The following is a 23,609-nucleotide window of genomic DNA, read 5'->3' as shown; positions in this document are numbered from 1 at the left end:
CCTTTTCTAATACACATGATGATAAAGGACAGACAATTAGTGGTCTGTCATTTGTCAAAAACTCAACCTTACTTTAACTTCCTAACCTAAACTAACAAAGTTTAGTGAGGTTAGTTAACAGTGTCGTTGTATTCAAAGCATGTGTACCCCATTTCATTAAAATGTCGTCTGAAATGGGTGTTTTCAACTCGGACGGTAAATACTACGCTTATCTGTCAAGTGACGGCAAACTGAAACTATGGAACACCCTGTCTAATGCCCTGGAACAGGAGTTTACCCCTGACTACCATTTGGTGGCGCCTTTTTGTTGTTTGCACTTTTACAACGCACCCCATACTGTCAGTAAGGTAGGTACAGACATTTTGTTATCTAGCAAAGCGGTTCACAAACTTTATTCAGGACTCTCCAAGCCCGAAACGGAAAAAAACGCAAAAATAGCGTGTCAGGACCAAGTGTAATTATAGGGACAACTTCAGGGGTTCTGTTGGTGTATTCCATCACCAAAGGGAGCATTGACTGCACTATAGACAGTAGCACTCACTCACCAGTGAACTGTTTGTCTGTGTCTGAAGGAGATTCACTGGTTTACTCAGGGTCAGACAACAACATTTTAGAATGGGACCTCAAGTTGAAAAAGTTTAAAAGGTAGTGAAGTGTCCACTCCATCATTATTAGTAACTTAACTAGTATTTGTTGTAACAGTCAATGGAAAGGTGGTAATGAACCAATCAGCTCCATACTGGCCCTTCCACAAAGCACACAATTACTCACAGCCTCAAAGAACATTAAACTTTGGGACCTCCAAATAAAAAGTGTGGTTAGAACTTTCACTGGTCACAGTTCTGAGGTGGTTTCATTAATTTATGTTAATCTCCCGGAGGCGGATTCCTATGTCTTGTCTGCATCAAAGGTAGGCTTTTAATCAAGCTTAATTAAATTTCACTCAACAGAAGGGTTTAATTTAGAGTGATCGGTTGTTAAGTTGCTGGAACTTAACTAGTGAAAACACAGTAAAAAATGCTGTGTGCAACTACTTAATGCAGGACTTGGTCCAACATCTGTCTGTACATGTTTCGAATGAGGGTGTGACCAGTATAGCAGCCACTAACAAGAATGGAGCTGTTCATGTTTTTCAGCACAAACTCAATGGGTATGTACTGATGGGGGTTCATTAATGTATGATTTTTTCAATTGTTTCACTTTAATACTCTTTGCTCATAGTATAGTTCTATCCTTTTTTTTAATTTGTATTAAACAGAGAGAAATAGACTCACATTAATTATCACTGTTTAAGTTGACAGAACTAACTGTCACTGTCATTGTCAAGGGTGCCTGTGATTTCAGTTGAGCACTAACTGTCAATTAGTTTCAAACTTTTTAGTATTGTAAACATTTTCATTAATACACTTTTTGGTTAAATAACTGTAAATTCATGGGGATTTTTCAGGAAATGTGACAAACCTCTAAAGCCTAAAACCACTGTGCAAGTGGTGTCAGACACTGGACAAAACCAGGTCAAACCGATTACAATTTTTGGCGCACGTTTTATAGACTCTGAAACAGTTTGTGTGGGGCATGGTTCTGAAGTGGTGCTAACTTTTGAGAACGTGGTATGTACCTTTAAATGTTTCTTTGCACTTAATATAAATAAGGGTTTTGTTTGTTTAGAGTTTGACATCGAAAAGAACTGAAGTGCTAGTAAGGCAAGATCCCCATTCATTGAAACAGTCAAAAGACCAGAAGGTGACTAAATTGAAGAGTCCTCTGGTAGGGGATCAGGTGCACTATGAGAACGAGGCTATACCTGTCAAAAGGAAATCAGACCAGCAGGAAGAAATTCCAATGGAACAACGGTTGGTTGAGGTGCTGTCAACTGTCAAAAATGTCGGTAATTTGGATAATTTTTTAGGTTAGAAAACTTGACACTAAGCAAAACAGAAGGCAAAGTACCGAAAGTGGATAATGTGGCACAACTACTACTGCAAGGACTGCATAGCAAAGACAAAAATCTGTTGAGGACGGCCCTGTGCCGTAAAGACGAGACGGTGATCAGAAATACGGTAAAACGACTACCGGTCACCGTTTTCGATTCTCTGATTGCCGAACTATCCAGCCTAATTCATGGCAAAACCATATTGTAAGTTAACAGTTTTGTAAAAACCACGCGGAAGTTGAAAATTTCGATTCAGGAGCCGTTTCGGGGCTTTATGGTTGAAAAACCTGGCGCAAGTGCATGCGGGCGTTCTGATATCCAATCCGAACTTGGCGGAGATGCTGGCAGGAGTTTTGGGGAGTATCCAGAGCCGGATCGGGTCTCAGGCGGGATTTAACCGATTGCGGGGCAAATTGGAACTGTTGGTGCCCCAAATTAACGGCGCCAACCCCGAGAATGGCGAAGAAGATGAAGCTTTGTTGGTGTTCAACGATAAAGGTTAGTTTATTTGAATTATTTACATTTTTATGGTCACGTGACTGTTTTTGACTAGCGCCAGCATTTTACAATGTTGCCAGTTCAAAAAAATTGCATTTTTAGTCATGTGACGTATATTTTACTGTTTCACCGTCTAAATTGGATTTAGCAAATTTTTACTGTTGAAGCTACATTTGTATGGTCATGTGACCTGTACAGTGTTCTTATTGCTAGCTCAAAAATCCTCATTTTTTGATTAAGTGACTTGTATTTTACGAATTTTTGTCTTCATAACTGTTTAAATTGGTTTTGGAACATTTTTGTAATTTAGACTACCTTTTTACGGTCACGTGACTGTTTCTGACTAGTGTCACTCGCTACTGTCACCATTACAGGGTTGCCAGGTTAAAAATGGCATTCCCATAGTCACGTGACCTGTATTTTACCATTAAACCTTTTACCACTGTCTACATTCTATTTACCGAATTTTCACATTTGAAACCACATTTTTATGATCACGTGACTGTTTTTGACTAGTGTCACTTGCTACTGTCACCATTACAGTGTTGCCAGGTTAAAAATGGCATTCCCATAGTCACGTGACCTGTATTTTACCATTAAACCTTTTACCACTGTCTACATTCTATTTACCGAATTTTCACATTTGAAACCACATTTTTATGATCACGTGACTGTTTTTGACTAGTGTCACTTGCTACTGTCACCATTACAGTGTTGCCAGGTCAAAAATGGCATTCCCATAGTCACGTGACCTGTATTTTACCATTAAACCTTTTACCACTGTCTACATTCTATTTACCGAATTTTCACATTTGAAACGACATTTTTATGATCACGTGACTGTTTTTGACTAGTGTCACTTGCTACTGTCACCATTACAGTGTTGCCAGGTCAAAAATGGCATTTCCATAGTCACGTGACGTGTATTTTGCCATTAAACCTTTTACTTTAATGTCTAAATTAGATTTAGCAAATTTTCACTGTTGAAGCTACATTTTTATGGTCACGTGACTGTTTTGAATTGTAGTGTCACTTTGCCTGTACAGTGTTGTTATTGCTCGCTCAAAAATTCTCATTTTTTGATTAAGTGACTTGTATTTTACGAATTTTTGCCTTCATAACTGTTTAAATTGGTTTTGGAACATTTTTGTAATTTAGACTACCTTTTTACGGTCACGTGACTGTTTTTGACTAGTGTCACTTGCTACTGTCACCATTACAGTGTTGCCAAGTCAAAAATGGCATTCCCATAGTCACGTGACCTGTATTTTACCATTAAACCTTTTACCACTGTCTACATTCTATTTACCGAATTTTCACATTTGAAACCACATTTTTATGATCACGTGACTGTTTTTGACTAGTGTCACTTGCTACTGTCACCATTACAGTGTTGCCAGGTCAAAAATGGCATTCCCATAGTCACGTGACGTGTATTTTACCATTAAACCTTTTACCACTGTCTACATTCTATTTACCGAATTTTCACAGTTGAAACGACATTTTTATGATCACGTGACTGTTTTTGACTAGTGTCGCTTGCTACTGTCACCATTACAGCGTTGCCAGATCAAAAATGGCATTCCCATAGTCACGTGACGTGTATTTTGCCATTAAACCTGTTACTTTACTGTCTAAATTAGATTTAGCAAATTTTCACTGTTGAAGCTACATTCGTATGGTCACGTGACTGTTTTGAACTGTAGTGTCACTTTGCCTGTACAGTGTTGTTATTGCTCGCTCAAAAATTCTCATTTTTTGATTAAGTGACTTGTATTTTACGAATTTTTGCCTTCATAACTGTTTAAATTGGTTTTGGAACATTTTTGTAATTTAGACTACCTTTTTACGGTCACGTGACTGTTTTTGACTAGTGACTTGCTACTATCACCATTACAGGGTTGCCAGGTCAAAAATGGCATTCCCATAGTCACGTGACGTGTATTTTACCATTAAACCTTTTACCACTGTCTACATTCTATTTACCGAATTTTCACAGTTGAAACCACATTTTTATGATCACGTGACTGTTTTTGATTAGTGTCACTTGCTACTGTCACCATTACAGTGTTGCCAGGTCAAAAATGGCATTCCCATAGTCACGTGACGTGTATTTTACCATTAAACCTTTTACCACTGTCTACATTCTATTTACCGAATTTTCACAGTTGAAACCACATTTTTATGATCACGTGACTGTTTTTGATTAGTGTCACTTGCTACTGTCACCATTACAGTGTTGCCAGGTCAAAAATGGCATTCCCATAGTCACGTGACGTGTATTTTACCATTAAACCTTTTACCACTGTCTACATTCTATTTACCGAATTTTCACAGTTGAAACGACATTTTTATGATCACGTGACTGTTTTTGACTAGTGTCACTTGCTACTATCACCATTACAGGGTTGCCAGGTCAAACATGGCATTCCCATAGTCACGTGCCGTGTATTTTGCCATTAAACCTTTTACTTTACTGTCTAAATTAGATTTAGCAAATTTTCACTGTTGAAGCTACATTCGTATGGTCACGTGACTGTTTTGAACTGTAGTGTCACTTTGCCTGTACAGTGTTGTTATTGTTCGCTCAAAAATCCTCATTTTTTGATTAAGTGACTTGTATTTTACGAATTTTTGTCTTCATAACTGTTTAAATTGGTTTTGGAACATTTTTGTAATTTAGACTACCTTTTTACGGTCACGTGACTGTTTCTGACTAGTGTCACTCGCTACTGTCACCATTACAGGGTTGCCAGGTTAAAAATGGCATTCCCATAGTCACGTGACGTGTATTTTACCATTAAACCTTTTACCACTGTCTACATTCTATTTACCGAATTTTCACAGTTGAAACGACATTTTTATGATCACGTGACTGTTTTTGACTAGTGTCGCTTGCTACTGTCACCATTACAGTGTTGCCAGGTCAAAACTGGCATTCCCATAGTCACGTGACGTGTATTTTACCATTAAACCTTTTACCACTGTCAAAATTCTAGTTAGCAAATTTTTGCTGCTTTGATTACCATTTTTATAGTCACGTGACTATTTTTGACTCGGTGTCATTGTGCCTTTACAGTGTTGCCAGCTTCCTGTAGTTTTTTCAACTCCAGTTAACGTACAAACTAGGATTAAGGTTTTGGTGAAATCTGTTGTTAACTGGCAGTTAACATTTTTTTGTCATTTGTGAACTGTCATTTTCTTATCTGACACGGTAAGTCCGCATATGCGTAAACTACAGCTTGCTGCTTTTTCTTGACCAATCCCAAACTACCAGATTAGTGCTGTAACTGACGCAAATGCTGCACATATGGACTTACCATCATTTACCATCTTTCTCATTGTTTTTTAGAGTCCAGCGACTCAGAATCTGAGCAGGAAATGGCGCTGGAAATCGGTTCATCGGACAGTGAACCCGAAAATTGGGATAGCGAAGCAGAGGGAATGGACCAGGAAGACGGGGAGGAAAATGGGGCAGGGGAAAGTTCCGATTCCGAAGACTCGGTGGTAATGATTGAGCAGGAACAGGATTCGGAATAATTTTACTTTTCGCCGATAAATGCCAGATGAATGTCACCTGTAATACGGTAATCGTGTGTTTTTAATTATTTTTAAAAACTATATTTTGATTTTTACGGTTTCGAGCATTTCTATTTGACTTTTAAATCAAAACATCTTCCTATGTGTGATTCAAGGTAAAGTACGGGGTGTCCCATTTTCGACACTTTTCTAGGGTTAGGGTCGCTTTTTATTACTTTTTTGTGAAATTTAACATGGCGTCAGCAGAATTGTCATAATGTTGTTAAGATACAGGGAAAAATTGAAAAATATCACTTTTGTGTTGCATCTCAGATATCTTTAAACTTTTTGAAGAGGTGAAAACGGATTCTCGTAGATATTTTTCCGTAGAATCCAGTGACGTAGTTTGTTTTATTTCCCCCTGTATCTTACCAACGAAATGGATAACAAACTGTCGCGAAAACCGCAACCTCGTTAGTTTAAAAATAAATGAGATTTTAACCCTACAAAAGTGTCGAAAATGGGACACCCTGTACTATTTAAATCTCGCTGGCCCAAAGTGTCCCAAAAGCAAGATAATCTTATGCAAACCTGAATTAGGAGAAGGTTATATCAGAAAACATCAAAATTTTACGCGTTTCATACAAATAATACCAATTTTTGTTCAAAGTATATAAAAAAACACCTAAGCAACAAATTAATAAAAAAATAGAGGTATAAAGGTTGTGGTAGCTAAAGGTTACAGCTCGTTTGTGACGTTTTTAATTTCTTCAATCCCACGTGACGTCTTCGACGCACTCCGGTGGCTAGAAATTCATCGTCATCATCCAGAACAAATGAATCAGAATCTATCTCGTCTATTCTCTCTATCCAAATAGTATTTGGTCAATTTGGCAACCGTGTAATCGTCATGGTTTCATATGGTATTTGGTTGGGGGAGGGTGAAAACACTATCAATTAAATGCAGTAATACACGTAACCATAATAGACTAAATGATAAGTGTAGACAGTGGTAATGGAACTGAAAATTAGTTTAAGTAAGCAGCGTGAGATGGCACCACTATCGCATATTCCACCGCCTACTATACTAAAAAGACTAGAGGGGCTTATCAAAAATTCCAATATGGCGGAAATAGTTGTGACAGTTTGCGTTCGTTTGTGTTGTGGAAATTGAGTTTTTTGAGGATTAGATGAATTTTTACGGTTTAAAATCAAAACTTGAGGTTATTTGCGGGAGTTATTTTTGTTTGCTGCCGTTCGTGAGTTTTTCAAGCCACATTGTAACAACAATTCAGGAAAAAGCCCACACGTGGTTGAACACTTTGAAGTGGGATGATTTTACTTCAACCTATACTCAATGGTAAGTACTTTCTAGTACAGTAAACTTATTAGGTACTTGTTACATGCGCAGTTATGTGAGTTTTATTTTAAAGCATCCTTCATTGTGAGAGCAACAAAAATAATTTTGAATGAATGTTCTTGGTAATGACATAAGAACCATTTACCAGCTTTGCTTACCTAGTTTCAAGGATTTACAGATTTTCTTGCATTGAACAGTGTTTTTGCTGTGTGTAGTACTTTCCAGGACAAATGTTCTAACCAATTTGTTTAGGCTGGACTTGATTGTGCATAAAAAGCTCTATCTAACACATATCCGGATCAGGTATGAACCTTTTTTTGATTTTACAGTCACAACTTGCAATCAACTACACGAAATAATAAAAACAAAACATATTTCTTACTACATCTGCATACGCTTGTGTATAAAACGAAATGACATTTTAGGCTTTCTAGTATAGAGGGCGGTGACTGCAATTCCGATCTTTTGACAGTTGGAAAACATCAGTTTTAATGCGGCGTTGCCTAGTTGACTAATCAACGTTTTTTGTTTTGTTTCTAAGGTAAAAAATAACAGATTTTTGAGTGCGTTTTCTTTAATTATTGTGTTTCACTTCATTGTATTTTTTAGTTAGTTATTTGTTTATTTTTAATATTCATCAAGGGTTATTTTATAGTTAATACATTATGAATTCCACGTTTAATCTTAAAACAGTCACGTGACCATTTGTACCTTAAAATGAGTCACGAGATTTAGAGTTTAAAATTAAAAAAAAAACGGTCACGTGATCTTTAAAATTATTAAATTTAATTATTGAAAATAGTCACGTGACCCGTCAAATAATAATTTTAACATCTAAAAATATGAAAACGTCTTAGAAACTAAGAATTGACCTAAAAAGTTTTTAGTTACGCTAATTCTTAGATTTTTACTAAGAAAATTGTCTAGGAAACTTGAAAATTGGCTTGAAAACATGAAAATTGACCTAAACACTTGAAAACTCGTCTTAGAAACTGAGAATCAACTTAAAAGTTAGTTTACAAATTTCTGATTCTGATTTTTAGGTTTTCAATAGGGAGATTGACTAGAAAACTTCAAAACTGACTTTAAAATGTGAAAGTTGACTTACAAATTTGAAAACACGTCTTAGAAATTGAGAATTGACTTAAAAAGATACATTTCAAATTTATGACGATAATTCTAAGATTTTTGTCTAGAAAACTTTAAAATTGACTTGAAAACATGAAAATTGACCTAAACACTTGAAAATTGACTTTAAAATGTGAATACCCACCGAAAAATTTGAAAACACAGCTTAGAAATTGAAAAATGACTTTTACTAAGAAAATTGACTTGAAAACATAAAAATTTACCAAAACACTTGGAAATTGACTTTAAAAGAGTCACGTGACCTTTAGGATCCGTTTTGAAGTTAAAAAAAGTGTCACGTGGACTAAAAAGTAAATTTGAGTATTGAAAATCGTCACGTGACCGTTTGCACATTAAAAGCAGTCGCGTAATTTAAAAAATCCCAGTTTAAACTGAAAAACGATTACGTGATCCTTCAAATGACATTTAAAACTGTCACGTGACGTTATAAATTCCATTTTTTATCTTAAAAGAGTCACGCGACCTTCAGGATCTGTTTTGACGTCAAAAAAAATCACGCGATTTGAAAAAAAATTGTCTAAACATAAAAACTGTCACCGTGACGTTAAAAATGACATTTTAACCTTACAAATAGATACGTGATTTAGTGTGTCAGTTTAAAATTAAAACAACGGTCACGTGACCTTCAGGATTTTGTTTAAAATAAGTAGAATTTTCATTATCGATACCTTAAACCAGAAATTCTTATTTTGTTTAGTTTTGAAAATACGCGTAATTTAAATGAAATTTGGACAGTAAAAGAAAGCGAATTATAGGATATAGTGCAAAAGTTGGCAACTATGTCTGCAATGAGGAGCTGTGTTAGCGCCATCTCTTAGAGTTTATCTACAACTGTACTGTCTGTACTTATCATTTAGTCTATGACGTAACTAACCGTTTATTCATTAACACAGTCGGAACACTCAGACTTTTTGTGTTCAACACAAATAGTCCGGTGGCAAACGTTACATTGATGTGCTTCAAACTGGACGTTCTCCAAATAGTTTGCCATTTTGTAGCACAACACCAAAACATAAAAAGGTAAGTAGTCAGGCCGGACTAACACCATTTTAAGGGTCTTCCAGCCTAACAAAACACTATTATTACTCTTTGACCTTCACCCAAACCAAAACCATATGGGAACCATTGAAGAAAATGGTACTAACCTTGATCGACAAGCTTTAAATTCTTGTTGGTCTCCACAAAATTAAAGTACTCTTCCGAGTTGATCACCTGATACCAACTCAGCAAGCACGAGAGAGCGATGAAGAACAAATTGGCGGTAATACCTGCGCATTCAAATTCTTCACTTTGACACATTAAAATATGTTAAAATTACCTAAAGCCGCGGACAAAATTGGCCAGTTAAACATCACATAACGTAACCCAGAAAATTCCGCGTTCACCGACAATTTTGCGGAATAAATTTCAATGTGTCTGGATTGCACCTCCACGTAAATATCCGTCACTGGTTTATACTAAAACTGCCCTCCTAAAATCCGCAACAAAATTACGGTAAAACTCACTTCAGACTCTTCGTAATCGGAGAAAAGCTCCACATGGACCAGCTGCTTTTCTTCGCTGGACCCCAAAATGAAGAACGGAATAAAAACCACTTTGTACAAGGTGTCCAACAGTCCACTCTTGTAATGTAACATAGCCGATCTGCAGGAATTTGCCAGGGTTTCGCCGTCTTTTGCTTTGAAGTCCACACAGACCATGAACATACCTGTTTGAAACCACCAAACTCATTTGAAAGTATAAAACAACATTTTAAGATTATTGAGACAACTTTAGGGCTGAAAATTTCAAAGAAACCCTACTGATACTCCCTCTGGTGATCAGTTTTGAAAACAGTTTCGGACATTCCAGCTGTCAGCTGTCATTTTTTTTTTTTTTTTTTTTAAAATGGATTTCGCCACTTGGGCACTCATCCAGGCCAAGTCAATTAATTTTTAAATTATTTTTCAACACACACAACAACCATGCCCGAGGTGGGACTCGAACCCACGACTACTCGATGACGGACTGGGCATTTAACCCACCACTGTCATTTCTCCGCTTGTTTACATTTATTTTAGTTAGGAATTTAGCCACCGACTACTATACTAGAAAGCCTAGAAGGTGTTTGTCAATAATTCGAATATGACAGTGACAGATGACAGTTTGCGTTTGTTTGTATTGTGGAAATTCAGTTTTTACGGTTTAAAATCAAAACTTGACGTTATTTGCGGCCGTTCATAAGTTTTTCAAGCCACATTGTAACCGCAATTCGGGAAAAAGCCCAACCGTGTCAGTTTTTTTTACCGGATCTAACTCAACAGTGATTGAACACTTTAAAGTGGAATGATTTTACTCCAACACTATACTCAATGGTAAGTACCAGTGTTTTCTATTACAGTAATTTTATTAGGTACTTGTTACATGCACAGGTATGTGGGTTACATTTTAAAGCATCCTTCATTGTGAGAGCAACAAAAATAACTTTGAATGAATGTTCTTGTGTGTGCTTACCTAGTTTCAAGGATTTACAGATTTTCTTACATTGAACAGTGTTTAAACTAGTTTGCTGTCTGTTGTACTTTCCAGGACAAATGTTCTAACCAATTTGTTTAGGCTGGACTTGATTGTATATAAAAAAGCTCTATCTATACATATCTGGATCAGGAATGAACCTTTTTTTGATTTTTTACTGCATATGCATACGTTTGTGTATAAAACAAAAACCGCTAACACCCCCATTAAAAGTGGCATTTTAGGCTTTCTACTATAGGTGATTTAGCACAAAATATGAAGTGACAGTGTCATATTATTCATAATGTTAGGTTAGGTCATATTCATGCAGCAAAATGATTAGAAAGATATTCTTTTAAACAAACCTAACTCTCGATTAGCTGGTGATTCTGGCATTTCCAGGTCAAGATAGACTTTATAAGGTTGTCCCATCATCAACAGCTGTTGTCGAGCGGTCAGTTGTACATGGGCGGCTGGAAAACTGCACATTCCTCTTTCGGTGGGAAAACCATAGGTTGCCCCACAAGGTCTAAGTTTTAAACTCCATTTAGTCTCAACCAAAACAGTTTTTCTTTGGACTTACTTGAATTTTAAATGTACTGCCCTCTCGTGCTTCACACTAGGCACATACACATAGTAGAAAGCTACATACATGAGTATGGAGAGCCATACAAGAACTGCGGTAATTAGGGCGATTACTGTGCCTCGAATCAGGACTTCTTTGACGTTGTTAACTCCCGTTTTTGTCCGGGTTTTGTATAGGGTGAGGCTGTCGTGGACGAATTTCACTAAGGGTAGTTTCAAGCGTTGTCTTATGTATTGTCTAGGGCCTAACTGGTATAAGCCCTTTAGTATATTGATGATTGTGGTCATTGTTTAGGTGGTAATGGGGTGTGTTAGGATGATTGGTTTCGGAGACATGCTATTGTGACCGGTTTGGACTTTAGTTTTTTAGATAATTAATTTTTTTTCTGATAAGTGAGTACAAGTACATTATCACTATAGAGGTTAGAACACAAGTTTATTTATTTTCATTGTTTTGTTCTCTCTTATTAGACAAACATTAGATAAAGATGACACTTAATTTGATAGGAATACAATATATAATTTCAATTAACAAGGCACTCACGTGATGGTGTTACTACAGCAACATTGGAGATCACATGATTGTGTGTGGCGCCCTCTGCTCGCAATTCCTCAAAGTAGCTACAACTAATTTAAAGTTTCCTGTAAATAGAATACAGCCATCTATTGGCGGTTGTTTAATGTGCATTCACCATGTGTCAAGATTAATCTTGATGCGATTTGTCCACGAGGAAAAAAAGTTTGAAAGAACTTCTGTTCTAAATGGACGAATATTTTTATTTTTAAGTAAATCATTTTTTTACATTTAAGCCTCGTCTATTAACAATTTTTACACTTTTTTGCAAAAAACAATACATAGAAAACTATACAATTCATTCAGACCGCGCTCCCTTACACGTTAATAAATACACTATAAATATTTCTTTTAGTCAATAATACGACGCCTTTATACCCTAATAATGATAATAATAGTATAATAATCAGTCAAAATAAATCCAACAATTTATCAATTATTAATAACATAATAATGACAGAATCACATTTAGGTAAATTGTAGTTAAGACTAGGTGGGGGATATTGGCGTTGGAGATGGGTTCCAGCACCACCACCTGGGGCCCGTTATAGCCGCTGGCGTAGGTCATGTTCACGAAGAAGCTGCCCTCGGCCAAACCGCGGGGGGAACGAACGATGAAATTGTACTCTCCCGTGTCTGCCGACATCACTTTTGTTAGGAAAAGGACACCTTGATGGCAGTTTTTGGTTGTGGTATTCTGGAAATTAAGTTACAATTAAGCTTAGGTTTTTTTCCAATTTTTGACTAATTAGTACTCCCGCGGCTTATGTAGGTTTTAAAAGTGTTTTGTTAACAAGCATCGATGGTTCAGTGGTAGAATGCTCGCCTGCCACGCGGGCGGCCCGGGTTCGATTCCCGGTCGATGCATCACTTTTTTTATTTATTTTTACTATAAATATTACTTAAAAGTGCTTTTTTGTTAACTAAAGCATTTTTTTACTTATCTCAACGAGGACAGTTTCTTCTAAAAAAAGAAAAATTAGCCAAAACTTACCGTTATCCTATAAGCAATAATACTATTATCAGCATCCCCTGGGCGGTAGACCTTTTCGTTTTTGGCAATCCAGAACACTTTGTTATACGGGGGGTTGGCACAAAATTCCATAGTTAGAGTCAAAGGTTGTCCGGCCACCGCTGTAATACTCTTATTCGAGGGGGTGACTGTCGGTCGACCTTAAAAAAACAAAACCACCCCGTATATATAACCCAGATAGGTCTTTGTCGTCGTATTATCAGATTTGCATGAGTAATAACAATAACGAGCAATTCCCAATGCACAAACGCCTTTTTGTCTCCCTCTCGTCCATATTTCCGCCCCGAAACAATGCGCTAGTAATTAATGTATCTCTCTCTCTCTATCTCGCTCTTCTTAAATTACCGTTAGCACAACAAAGCCCACCCTCATACATAGTTATAAGTTGGAACCGTAACAAAACGAAACACTTAATAACCGCCATCCGAAACTGGGGAGAATTATGTGGTTTAGCTCCCCTCTCTTCTTTATTGCCAACATCTATTTACGATAATCTGCAGGTATAGGATGTTCAAAACAAAAATACAGTGACGTCCATTCGTTTTTTGAGGTCCTAAACTATAATTTAGTCACAATAAGTCAAAATTATATCACGTGTCAGGGTGCCACCAATAACTTCTAGTTAAACTGTCTGGGGATTTAAGACAAATAAAACCTTACTGGGACGGTATTATTAAAGTCGTAAAATTCCGTCCACTTTGCAATAAGCCCCGTAATCATAATGTTCCAGTTTACGAGCGCCATTTTATCATTACCCCTTTAAAGAACGCCCCCGCAAGGGGCAAATCATCATATCAAATTACGTTACCATACTCACTGGCTCCATCTATGATGGTCTTTGTCGTACTGTGCAGCACAGCCTACTACACTAGAAAGTGCTTGTCAAAAATTCCAATATGGCGGAAATATAGTGGTGACAGTTTGCGTTTGTTTGTATTGTGGAAATTGAATTAAATTAAAAGTGACATTTTAGGCTGTCTAGTATAGAGGGCGGTGACTGCAGTAACAAAGATGGATATAGCAAGAATCAAAGTAAAGTGTGATGACGTAAGAATGAAGACAGGTTTTGAAATTTGTTTAAAACATGTTTCCGTCCTAATAAACTTTTTTCCTTCGTTAGGAGCGTAGTTGACCTGTTAGACCAATTAAAATGGATGCCAGTTCCGCGGGACAAACAAGTCCTAAATTTCCGGTCAATTAGTTTAAAAAAGTTCGGGATGAATAAGAGAAAAACACGAGGGTTGTGTTGATTTGCGGACTGGATCAACTTTTCTACAAAAAAAACAGGGTTTTTAAAACTAAACCCAGAAAATCGATTGTAGTAGCTTTTCGCTTTTAAGAAAAAGACGACATTTTTGCTCATAAAACTTTTTACAACAAGTCGTAAACAGCCATTAAGCCCTCCCCTTTGACATCGAAAAAATCCACCACTTCCGACAGCAACAGAAGCTAATTATACTTTTAAATTTGTACAGAGAGAACGCCTGTTGATGCCGCCATTTTATGAAAATATGCACTCGAAAAAAAAATCGCGATTAATAGGTAAATTGGGGTCTTTTGAAAGCGACACCGCTGCACGTATAGACGAATTTAAATATTAAATTGATAATCGGAATTTTTCAGAGCGTAGCGAGCGACCCCTGTCTGACTCAATTTGCATGCAGATATTCAGGTAATTAGAACCCTTTGAAGGTGATCACCATATTTACATACCTTTCGTCTAAAAATAATCAAATCCAGTATTTTCTTAGGCTTAATTATTACATACAAAAGGGTGGAATTCGTATCATCCATTTTTATGATGGCAACTATAAATAAAACCGTTTTCAATATTCCCTAAAGATGGCAAACCGTAAAAAAGGGCCTTTTATGGAAATGAAACTGGAAATAATACGGTCCCTTCAAAATTAGGAAAAATGACCCAAATCCGGTCTTTATTTTTCAATATGGCAGCGTTGTAATATGAAATATTCGAGATTCCTGCTGACCCGGTTAAAAGGGCAGTTTTTACCCTTCGAAAACGAATATCACTGTTATCTATTTTTCCCCCAATAATGGATTTTGCCTTCTTGTTCACATCGATTTTCCTTTCAAAAATAGTCCAGGACTTCTAAACTCACCAAAGTAGGCGATGCATGCGTTTGACAGGGCCGCAAATCAAACGTCACGATGACGTAATCGAGCAAAACAATGCATTGGCCAACTGTCATATTACGTCATCGTGACGTGTAATTAGCCCGGCACGCTTGATCAAGCATCGAAATGTTATAATGCACAGCCTACTTTACCATTAATACTCGCGAAACGCCATCTTAGACTTTTTGTTGGATAACAATTGTGATTATTTCAATTAAGTAACTTAATACAAACTAGTCCTAATTTTAAACGGGAAACCATTTAAAAACCTTCAATTTTTGACCACCCTGTATCATTTTTTTAAACTTTTAGCACCAACCTTGTTTAACACTACGAAACACCATAACCAATTAGAAAACGTTTTCTGATATGCGAAACTTCCCTTTACCCCTATTTGTATAATTTTATCTTGTTTTCTGTGTAAAATTAGGGTAAGTTTGTATTATGTTATTTATGTATTAAAAATGTTTTGAAATAAACACAAATAAATTAATTTCCATGCTACCCTCGTAAAACGGTTTTATAGCACCAAAGTAGGCGATGCATGCGTTTGACAGGGCCGCAAATCAAACGTCACGATGACGTAATCGAGCAAAACAATGCATTGGCCAACTGTCATATTACGTCATCGTGACGTGTAATTAGCCCGGCAGGCTTGATCCAAGGACGGTAAACAGTACAGGAGTGCTTAATCCCATAAGCGCAATCTTGCCGGTATCGGCTCGGGCCGGTGACGATTTTTACGTCACCATGGGTCTCTCGCGTTTGCGCGATTGTTTTGCGCGATGCGCGATTGCAGTCGATCATTCACGAACATGATCTCGTACATAGCATCTCGGGCGAATATTTAGCGTATTGTGCACCCGAAGGCCCACTGTGACGTCAGAATTCATTCGCCGCCGGGAAACAAAATCGGCCGATCGAGCAATCCTGTACTGTTTAATATCCTTGGGCTTGATCAAGCATCGAAATGTTATAATGCACAGCCTACTTTACCATTAATACTCGCGAAACGCCATCTTAGACCTTTGTTGAATAAAAATTTGTGATTATTTCAAAAATTTTTCAATTAAGTAACCAAAAAAAGCACCTGCTTTTTCTTAACCAATCACAAACTGCGAACAATGCTTTAATTTACCCAATTTTACTTATCACTTAGTCTATGCTTGTGGGTTTGAAAAATTAAACTGAATGGCGCATTCACCATTTGTCCAGATTTTCTGCTGGGCGTTATTGCTTTCCAGAACTTCGTCTCAAGACGCCTAATTTGTGCCCCTTTGACTTTCGAGGCAATTTGCACCCTTCAAGGTTAGAGTAAAAAACCAAGAGGGAAAGACCAAAAGTTTTAATATCCCAAGGATTAAAAACCTTCTTGGTTCAGTTAGTAGTGTCCTTCCGGATAACGATCGCGCGCCCAAATAAAAGGGCAATTTTACCGCCCTAATGCCGAATAATTTATTTGCTCCTTGTATACAGTTTAAAAGGGCTTTGGGACACAAAATCGACGCCGCCCTTTCTCCGATTTTTTCGTCTCGTTACGTTCTCGGGCAAATGCCTTAAAGCGAATAATTAGATCCGACGACTGCACCGAAACGCTCGATTCGAAAGGGCGGGAAAGGGATTTCTCTTCCAGTTTAATCGTAAAACGCTTTTTTTTTTGGGGCTACATGCCTCCGAAAGTCGGTAATATATTACTGGAATTAGGTACAGAGAGGGAAACAGACAAAATTTAAAGTCTGTTTTGTGTTTGCCACTCCTATATTTTGGTCACACCGTCTTTTGTTTTCGGAACAACCACCAGATACCACCACACTTGTCTATACAGAGTGGTCCACAAAACGGTAATAATCATATTTCTGAAAATGTATATCGCTTACTTTAACACCCTGTATATTGTTTCTTGTTTTTTAAATGGTTTCCCGTCTAAGATTAGGACTAGTTTGTAATAAGTTACTTAATTGAAATAATCACAATTGTTATCCAACAAAAAGTTTAAGATGGCGTTTCGCGAGTATTAATGGTAAAGTAGGCTGTGCATTATACCATTTCGATGCTTGATCAAGCGTGCCGGGCTAATTTCACGTCACGATGACCTAATATGACAGTTGGCCAATGCATTGTTTTGCTCGATTACGTCATCGTGACGTTTGATTTGCGGCCCTGTCAAACGCATGCATCGCCTACTTTGGTGCTATAAAACCGTTTTACGAGGGTAGCATGGAAATTAATTTATTTGTGTTTATTTCAAAACATTTTTAATACATAAATAACATAATACAAACTTACCCTAATTTTACACAGAAAACAAGATAAAATTATACAAATAGGGGTAAAGGGAAGTTTCGCATATCAGAAAACGTTTTCTAATTGGTTATGGTGTTTCGTAGTGTTAAACAAGGTTGGTGCTAAAAGTTTAAAAAAATGATACAGGGTGGTCAAAAATTGAAGGTTTTTAAATGGTTTCCCGTTTAAAATTAGGACTAGTTTGTATTAAGTTACTTAATTGAAATAATCACAATTGTTATCCAACAAAAAGTCTAAGATGGCGTTTCGCGAGTATTAATGGTAAAGTAGGCTGTGCATTGTAACATTTCGATGCTTGATCAAGCGTGCCGGGCTAATTTTACGTCACGATGACCTAATATGACAGTTGGCCAATGCATTGTTTTGCTCAATTACGTCATCGTGACGTTTGATTTGCGGCCCTGTCAAACGCATGCATCGCCTACTTTGGTGCTATAGGTTAGGTTTGACAAGTAGTCAAATTATGATCCTAATAGACTGATACAGATGAGACCAATATGAACTGTCGCCAACAGAAATTGGCTTTGTTATCTTTAATATTTCTTAGTAGAGATAACAAAAGGGTCCTATTGGAAGAGATTAGACGAGATGGGAGTTTTAGGAACTTAATTCCCGCGCACTTCAAGGAATGCAAACCGGTTAAAGCCAAATTGGCTCATGTTTCTTGTTTTATCTGGGAACGTTTGGCCTAATTACCCTTCCTCCGCCAACCCAGAGCTCATTTTATTAAAAACCGTTTACGGTTTTGAGACGAAGAAAAAAACGGTTTTTTTACCGTTTAAATATAAAACAGACGTTGCAACGAAAGAGTGGGAGGTAGGATAACAGGGTTCATTAATTCCAATCCTCATCGTGTTAAAAGACAGTGGCGTACAGTATGTTTTAGTGATGATGGTAAAAAAGGGGAACCATTACAAATCAATGGATCAAAAAGTGTTTTTGATGGATTAAAATATTAATATGTTTTACCTTGAAATATTAACTGAGTGATAGGCTTGTTATTGTCGTATTTAGAGCCTCGTAAAACTCAATGGACGTTTTACGAGGATCGATGCAAGTCCCTTAGCTCGTCAAATAAATTAATAAGGGAGTAGGGAAGTAAATATACCATAATTTCTTAATGTATTTATGAAAAGTTGTTGTGTAAACTGGACCTTAGGAACAATAAGTTAAGTAAGGGGACGAACCCTAAACTAATCGAATCACTTACTTGGGACTTTAAAGGAGACTTTGATATGCAGATGGGGCTTTAGTTGCGCGGCCATCTTGAAGGGCCGAATTCAATCTGTCCCAGTGTCCTTCTAACAACATTAAACTTTAAGGTCTAGCTGGACCTTAAACGAGAGGTTAATATTCTGGGATGGTAAAATATGGTGGATTCCGGTTTGATTTGACCACTTTTGTGACTCGAATATCAACCAGAAGCCGCCAAATTTGCCAAACAAGCATCCCCCTTATGCTAATGGGGCGACGACCCCGTTTACCGTTTGCTCTTTTGTCGAACAAACGATTTCGTACGTGCTCTAAAAAGAAAGTTGTTTACGGAATCTCAATGGGGAACTTCTGGTTGTATGCAAACAAGGATTTAGTGTCAGTGGTTCTCAACATGTGAGGATGCAAATCTGGTAAACGTTACGCGTAGTCTCTCAAGTTCAACTACAATCCAATAAAGCATCCGTCAATTTCGCTCGAGCGTCACAAAGTTGAATTCAACCGCAACAACATCGAACGTACACATATACAGGGGGATTTCCTCTTCCTCCCCACCCCCCCCCCGGTATTCTGACGGGTGTAAATTGACTCTGGAAATAACGACCGTGGCCGCACGTATAATATCGGCGGGATTATTATCCAAAGGGCCGAACCGGTAATTCACGGGAAGCCTCATCTGGATATACAGAGTGGTCCACCGCAATTCATTGAACATCAAATAATTTTAATTTTCGTATATCGGAAAAGGTGTTTGTATTTTGTCATGTTGGTTCTAAGAGCGCATGCAGAAAAACGTATAAGAAAAAAAAAACGAACGAAATAAACACAAATAAATAAATTTCCATGCTACCCTCGTAAAACGGTTTTATAGCACCAAAGTAGGCGATGCAAGCGTTTGACAGGGCCGCAAATCAAACGTCACGATGACGTAATTGAGCAAAACAATGCATTGGCCAACTGTCATATTACGTCATCGTGACGTGAAATTAGCCCAGCACCCTTGATCAAGCATCGAAATGGTATAATGCACAGCCTACTTTACCATTAGTACTCTCGAAACGCCATCTTAGACGTTGGATAACAATTTGTGATTATTTAATAAGTAACAATACAAACTAGTCCTAATTTTAGACGGGAAACCATTTAAAATACTTCAATTTTTGACCACCCTGTATCATTTTTCTAAACTTTTAGCACCAACCTTGTTTAACACTACAAAACACAAAAACTAAGAAGAAAACGTTTTCTGATATGCGAAACTTCCCTTTACCCCTATTTGTATAATTTTATCTTGTTTTCTGTGTAAAATTAGGGTAAGTTTGTATTATATTATTTATGTATTAAAAATGTTTTGAAATAAACACAAATAAATGAATTTCCATGCTACCCTCGTTAAACGGTTTTATAGCACCAAAATAGGCGATGCATGCGTTTGACAGGGCCGCAAATTAAACGTCACGATGACGTAGTTGAGCAAAACAATGCATTGGCCAACTGTCATATTAGGTCATCGTGACGTGAAATTAGCCCGGCACCCTTGATCAAGCATCGAAATGGTATAATGCACAGCCTACTTTACCATTAGTACTCTCGAAACGCCATCTTAGACTTTTTGTTGGATAACAATTTGTGATTATTTAATAAGTAACTTTTTCATTGTATTGATCATAATTTGACTACTTGTCAAACCTAACTAAACATAACCTATTTTATAATACTGCATTATTAAAATGAAGGTAAAAAAAGTCGACACCTTTGGGGGATTTAAAAACGCGTAATTATCAGCCACGAGACGCTTTTATAAATAAATTAAAGGCCAAAAAGGAGCTCTTCGAGGGCCCCGCGAGACTTAACCCTTCGAGAGCGGGGGCGGTCATAATTAAATTGAATCCGTAATCTAGCGAGCAGAAAAAAGCCCGAAAACCGGGGGCGTGCACATAATGCTCCCGCCATTTTTATTATTTTTACGGATCTGCCACTGAAAGCTCCAGCTAATTTGCTTTGGTAAACGATCCGAGCCAAAAAACCCCCTACCCCCCCGGGGGACTTTTAAATTATATTACGTACGTGTTTTTTGCTTCCGTCTCCATTTGTCTCGCCACCAAACTGAGTTTTTACTCGCTTTTGATCTGTCTCACTGTATTTATATAAACGTATGTGCGTGTACGAGTGAGAGATCCTTTTTCCTCGATCGAGCCGGAAGATGGATTTGCGTTTCCCGACCGGATTTTCGATTTAAATGCAAATAATTCCCCTGTCCCTTCTACCGCTTCCTATTTACCGACTAAATAAAAAATATGTTGCTTTAGATTGGAACTGGCTATGAATCCGGCCCACCTGCAAGACTCCATTTTATACAGATATGGAAATTTCAAAATTATACACAAAGTTGTGTTCGAAACCAAACTTAAAATTCAACAATTGTCACGTGACACTCCATTGTATACTATTAGTACAGTAACATGATAACTGTCCGATTGGTGAAAAACCGAACTTCGAAAAAACCGAAGTGACATGTGTCAGTTGGTCAAAGCCAATGCAATTCGACTTAATTGAACAACCACGATTTCAGATCCAAAGGTGTTGTGATCTAAAAATCACATGACACCGTAATTATAAAATCACACGGAGGTCACGTGATCTTTGGATCGTACTTCCAAGGCCTTCTATACTAAAAGGTCAAAAATTCCAATATGGCCGAATTAGTGGTTATTGCTAATGTCACAATGGTATTTGTTTGATTTCAATTTGAAGAGTAGTTTTTACTGTCTTGAACGAAGTTTTGAGGCACCCTCAACGCAAGGATAATAATGCCTTGAAGAAGGCTTAGCTTCAGATTGCCAATCGAATGAAAACAATAGGTATTCGGTACAGTCAGAGAGAAAAGCGCTGTCAAAGTTTGAATTGCCAGAAACACAGTTTGAAAAGACAGTCAGCAACAAAATCGTCTGTTAAACTCACTTGGAGTGAAAAAATAACAGTTTTATCCACATTTTTGGAATCCTTATTAAGTTTCCTTTCTACTAACCTAAAAAAACACTAAAAAATCGAGTATAGTCAGTTAGAAAAACAGTATCAAAGTTTGAACTGCCAGAAACACAGTTTGAAAGGACAGTCAGAGACAAAATCGCCTGTAAAACCCACTTGGAGTGAGAAATTGACAGTTTTAAGCACATTTTTGGAATCCTCGTTAAATTTCATATTCAGTTACTTGGAAAAACCGTATAAAATCTGGTACAGTCTGGGAGAAAAGCAGTGTCAAATTTTGAACTAAAAGAAACACAGTTCGGAAGGACAGTCAGGGACAAAATCGCTGGTGAAACCCACTTCTAGTAAGAAAATGTTTGATTTAAGTACATTTTTGGAATCCTCATTAAATTTCCTATCCACTAACCTAAAAAAACACTACCAAATTGAGTACAGTCAGAGAGAAAAACAGTGTCAAAGTTTGAACTAACAGAAACACAGTTTGAAAGGACAGTCAAGGACAAAATCGGCTGTAAAACCCATTTGTGGTGTGAAAATGATAGTTTTAAGTACATTTTTGGAATCCTCATTAAATTTCCTATCCAATAGTCTAAAAAAACACTAAAAAATCGAGTACAGTCAGTTAGAAAAACAGTGTCAAAATTTGAACTGCTAGAAACACAGTTTGAAAGGACAGTAAAGGACAAAATCGCCTTTAAAACCCATTTGTAGTGTGAAAATGACAGTTTTAAGCACATTTTTGGAATCCTCATTAAATTTCCTATCCACTAACCTAAAAAAACACTACCAAATTGAGTACCGTCAGAGAGAAAAACAGTGTCAAAGTTTGAACTAACAGGAACACAGTTTGAAAGGACAGTCAAGGACAAAATCGCCTGTAAAACCCACTTGTAGTGTGAAAATGACAGTTTTAAGCACATTTTTGGTAAAAAAAAAATGCTTGAACCTGAAAGGTAATCCTGGGCATTACCATCTTCCTAGCATGCAAATTGCTTGTCAATTGATTTGAATATGTTATAAGAGATTTTCTGATTTTGAAATTTCTATGCATAAATCGGGCAACCCGTTCCTAACCTAACATTATAAATAATTGAACACTGTCACTTCATATTTATGAAATCAGTGCTAAATTCCTAACCAAAATCAATGTAAACAAACGAAGAAATGACAGCTCTGGAATATCCGAAACTGTTTTCAAAACTGATCACCAGAGGGAGTATATAGCATTTTGAGTGTATTTCTTGACAACATTCCAGTAAACTTTTGACAGCTGACAGACTAACTAATTTGATTGATTTTAAGAGAATGCTTGTTTGGTCACGTGATGCTAAACTTTCGACAAAACAAACGGACGATTTTATTTGCTTTCCTGGTCCCGTAGAAAAGGGGTTTTTATCACCGGAACCAACCAATTTTTATGGGTATTCCATTACCGATTTTATTGGCGCAAGTTTTATCAAGTCGCATTATCCAGACAAACGCGGAACACTGTGCCCGCTTTTCAGATGTCGGTAAATGGCCCGAAGGAATCGGGAATTGTTTGTTTTCGTTTCGGCGGCGAACCAATAGAAACCCACAAATTTGATTTTGAAAGATCGTGAAGAAGGGACGAGTTTCGTACAAAACGATCCAGTTTGGAGATTTCCCCGATAGCTTCGAGTGTGTTAATTCACCTTTTCCCCCCCGTTTCAACTTCCTTTTTACGGCTCGAACTAAATTCCAATTTAGAAAGAGCCGATTGAGCCGAACGTCGTCGCCACTCTAAAAGGAAATTCAATTTTAATTTCCCTTAAACTAAACGAGAGAGTCGCTTTCAATGTAATTA

General features: G+C 37.2%; 3 protein-coding genes and 1 non-coding gene across 9 annotated transcripts in view; 2 read left to right on the top strand and 2 right to left on the bottom strand.

The window, feature by feature from the left end:
• The first annotated feature begins 42 nt into the window (after positions 1-42).
• On the top strand, positions 43-6,070 carry LOC145734711 (WD repeat-containing protein 43). The gene is given in 10 exon segments (XM_081988251.1): positions 43-347; positions 400-420; positions 422-645; positions 703-910; positions 966-1,150; positions 1,448-1,610; positions 1,669-1,853; positions 1,910-2,137; positions 2,190-2,431; positions 5,784-6,070. Coding segments are annotated over 10 exon segments (1,830 nt in total). The 5' UTR covers positions 43-161; the 3' UTR covers positions 5,972-6,070.
• A 537-nt stretch (positions 6,071-6,607) lies between these two features.
• Seipin (lipid droplet biogenesis associated protein seipin) lies at positions 6,608-11,825 on the bottom strand. 3 transcript variants are annotated; one of them, XM_081988338.1, is made up of 7 exons: positions 11,536-11,825; positions 11,318-11,481; positions 9,965-10,167; positions 9,778-9,916; positions 9,605-9,727; positions 9,334-9,524; positions 6,797-6,900 (listed from the first exon to the last, which is right to left on the bottom strand). In XM_081988338.1, the coding sequence occupies exons 1-6, from the start codon at positions 11,823-11,825 to the stop codon at positions 9,337-9,339; spliced, it is 1,107 nt and encodes a 368-aa protein (XP_081844464.1). In that variant the 3' UTR covers positions 6,797-6,900; positions 9,334-9,336. The 3 variants fall into 3 exon arrangements, with proteins under 3 accessions (XP_081844465.1, XP_081844464.1, XP_081844463.1); XM_081988339.1 differs by lacking the exon at positions 9,334-9,524 and having other exon boundaries at positions 6,608-6,816; XM_081988337.1 differs by lacking the exon at positions 6,797-6,900 and having other exon boundaries at positions 6,908-9,524.
• A 475-nt stretch (positions 11,826-12,300) lies between these two features.
• LOC145734709 (contactin-4-like) overlaps positions 12,301-23,609 on the bottom strand; it is an 85,537-nt gene continuing 74,228 nt past the window's right edge. For all 4 annotated transcript variants that reach the window (XM_081988247.1, XM_081988248.1, XM_081988249.1 and 1 more), the window contains 2 exons: positions 13,106-13,284; positions 12,301-12,808 (listed from right to left, as the gene is read on the bottom strand). In XM_081988247.1, coding sequence (XP_081844373.1) covers positions 12,551-12,808; positions 13,106-13,284 — 437 coding nt within the window. In that variant the 3' untranslated portion in view covers positions 12,301-12,550. The remainder of the gene's footprint in view (positions 12,809-13,105; positions 13,285-23,609) is intronic.
• On the top strand, positions 12,908-12,978 carry TRNAG-GCC (transfer RNA glycine (anticodon GCC)). Its single transcript has one exon. It is a non-coding gene; the product is annotated as a tRNA-Gly (tRNA).

This window comes from Ips typographus, linkage group LG10 (genome assembly GCF_016097725.1).
Source record: "Ips typographus isolate SLU linkage group LG10, UJ_Ityp_2.0, whole genome shotgun sequence".
Classification (NCBI taxonomy): domain Eukaryota; kingdom Metazoa; phylum Arthropoda; class Insecta; order Coleoptera; family Curculionidae; genus Ips; species Ips typographus.
The sequence above is the reverse complement of the archived record's forward strand: the minus strand, read 5'-3'. Positions and strand labels throughout refer to the sequence as shown.

Bases quoted from the DNA above. Each gene is read 5' to 3' on its own strand.
- Seipin (XM_081988338.1), bottom strand. From the start codon at position 11,825: ATGACCACAATCATCAATATACTAAAGGGCTTATACCAGTTAGGCCCT. The intron at 10,168-11,317 runs GTTTGTTTAAAA...GGTTTCAAACAG, and splicing joins ACCAGCTAATCGAGAGTTAG to GTATGTTCATGGTCTGTGTG. The intron at 9,525-9,604 runs GTTAGTACCATT...GTGTTTTGTTAG, and splicing joins TTTAAAGCTTGTCGATCAAG to GCTGGAAGACCCTTAAAATG.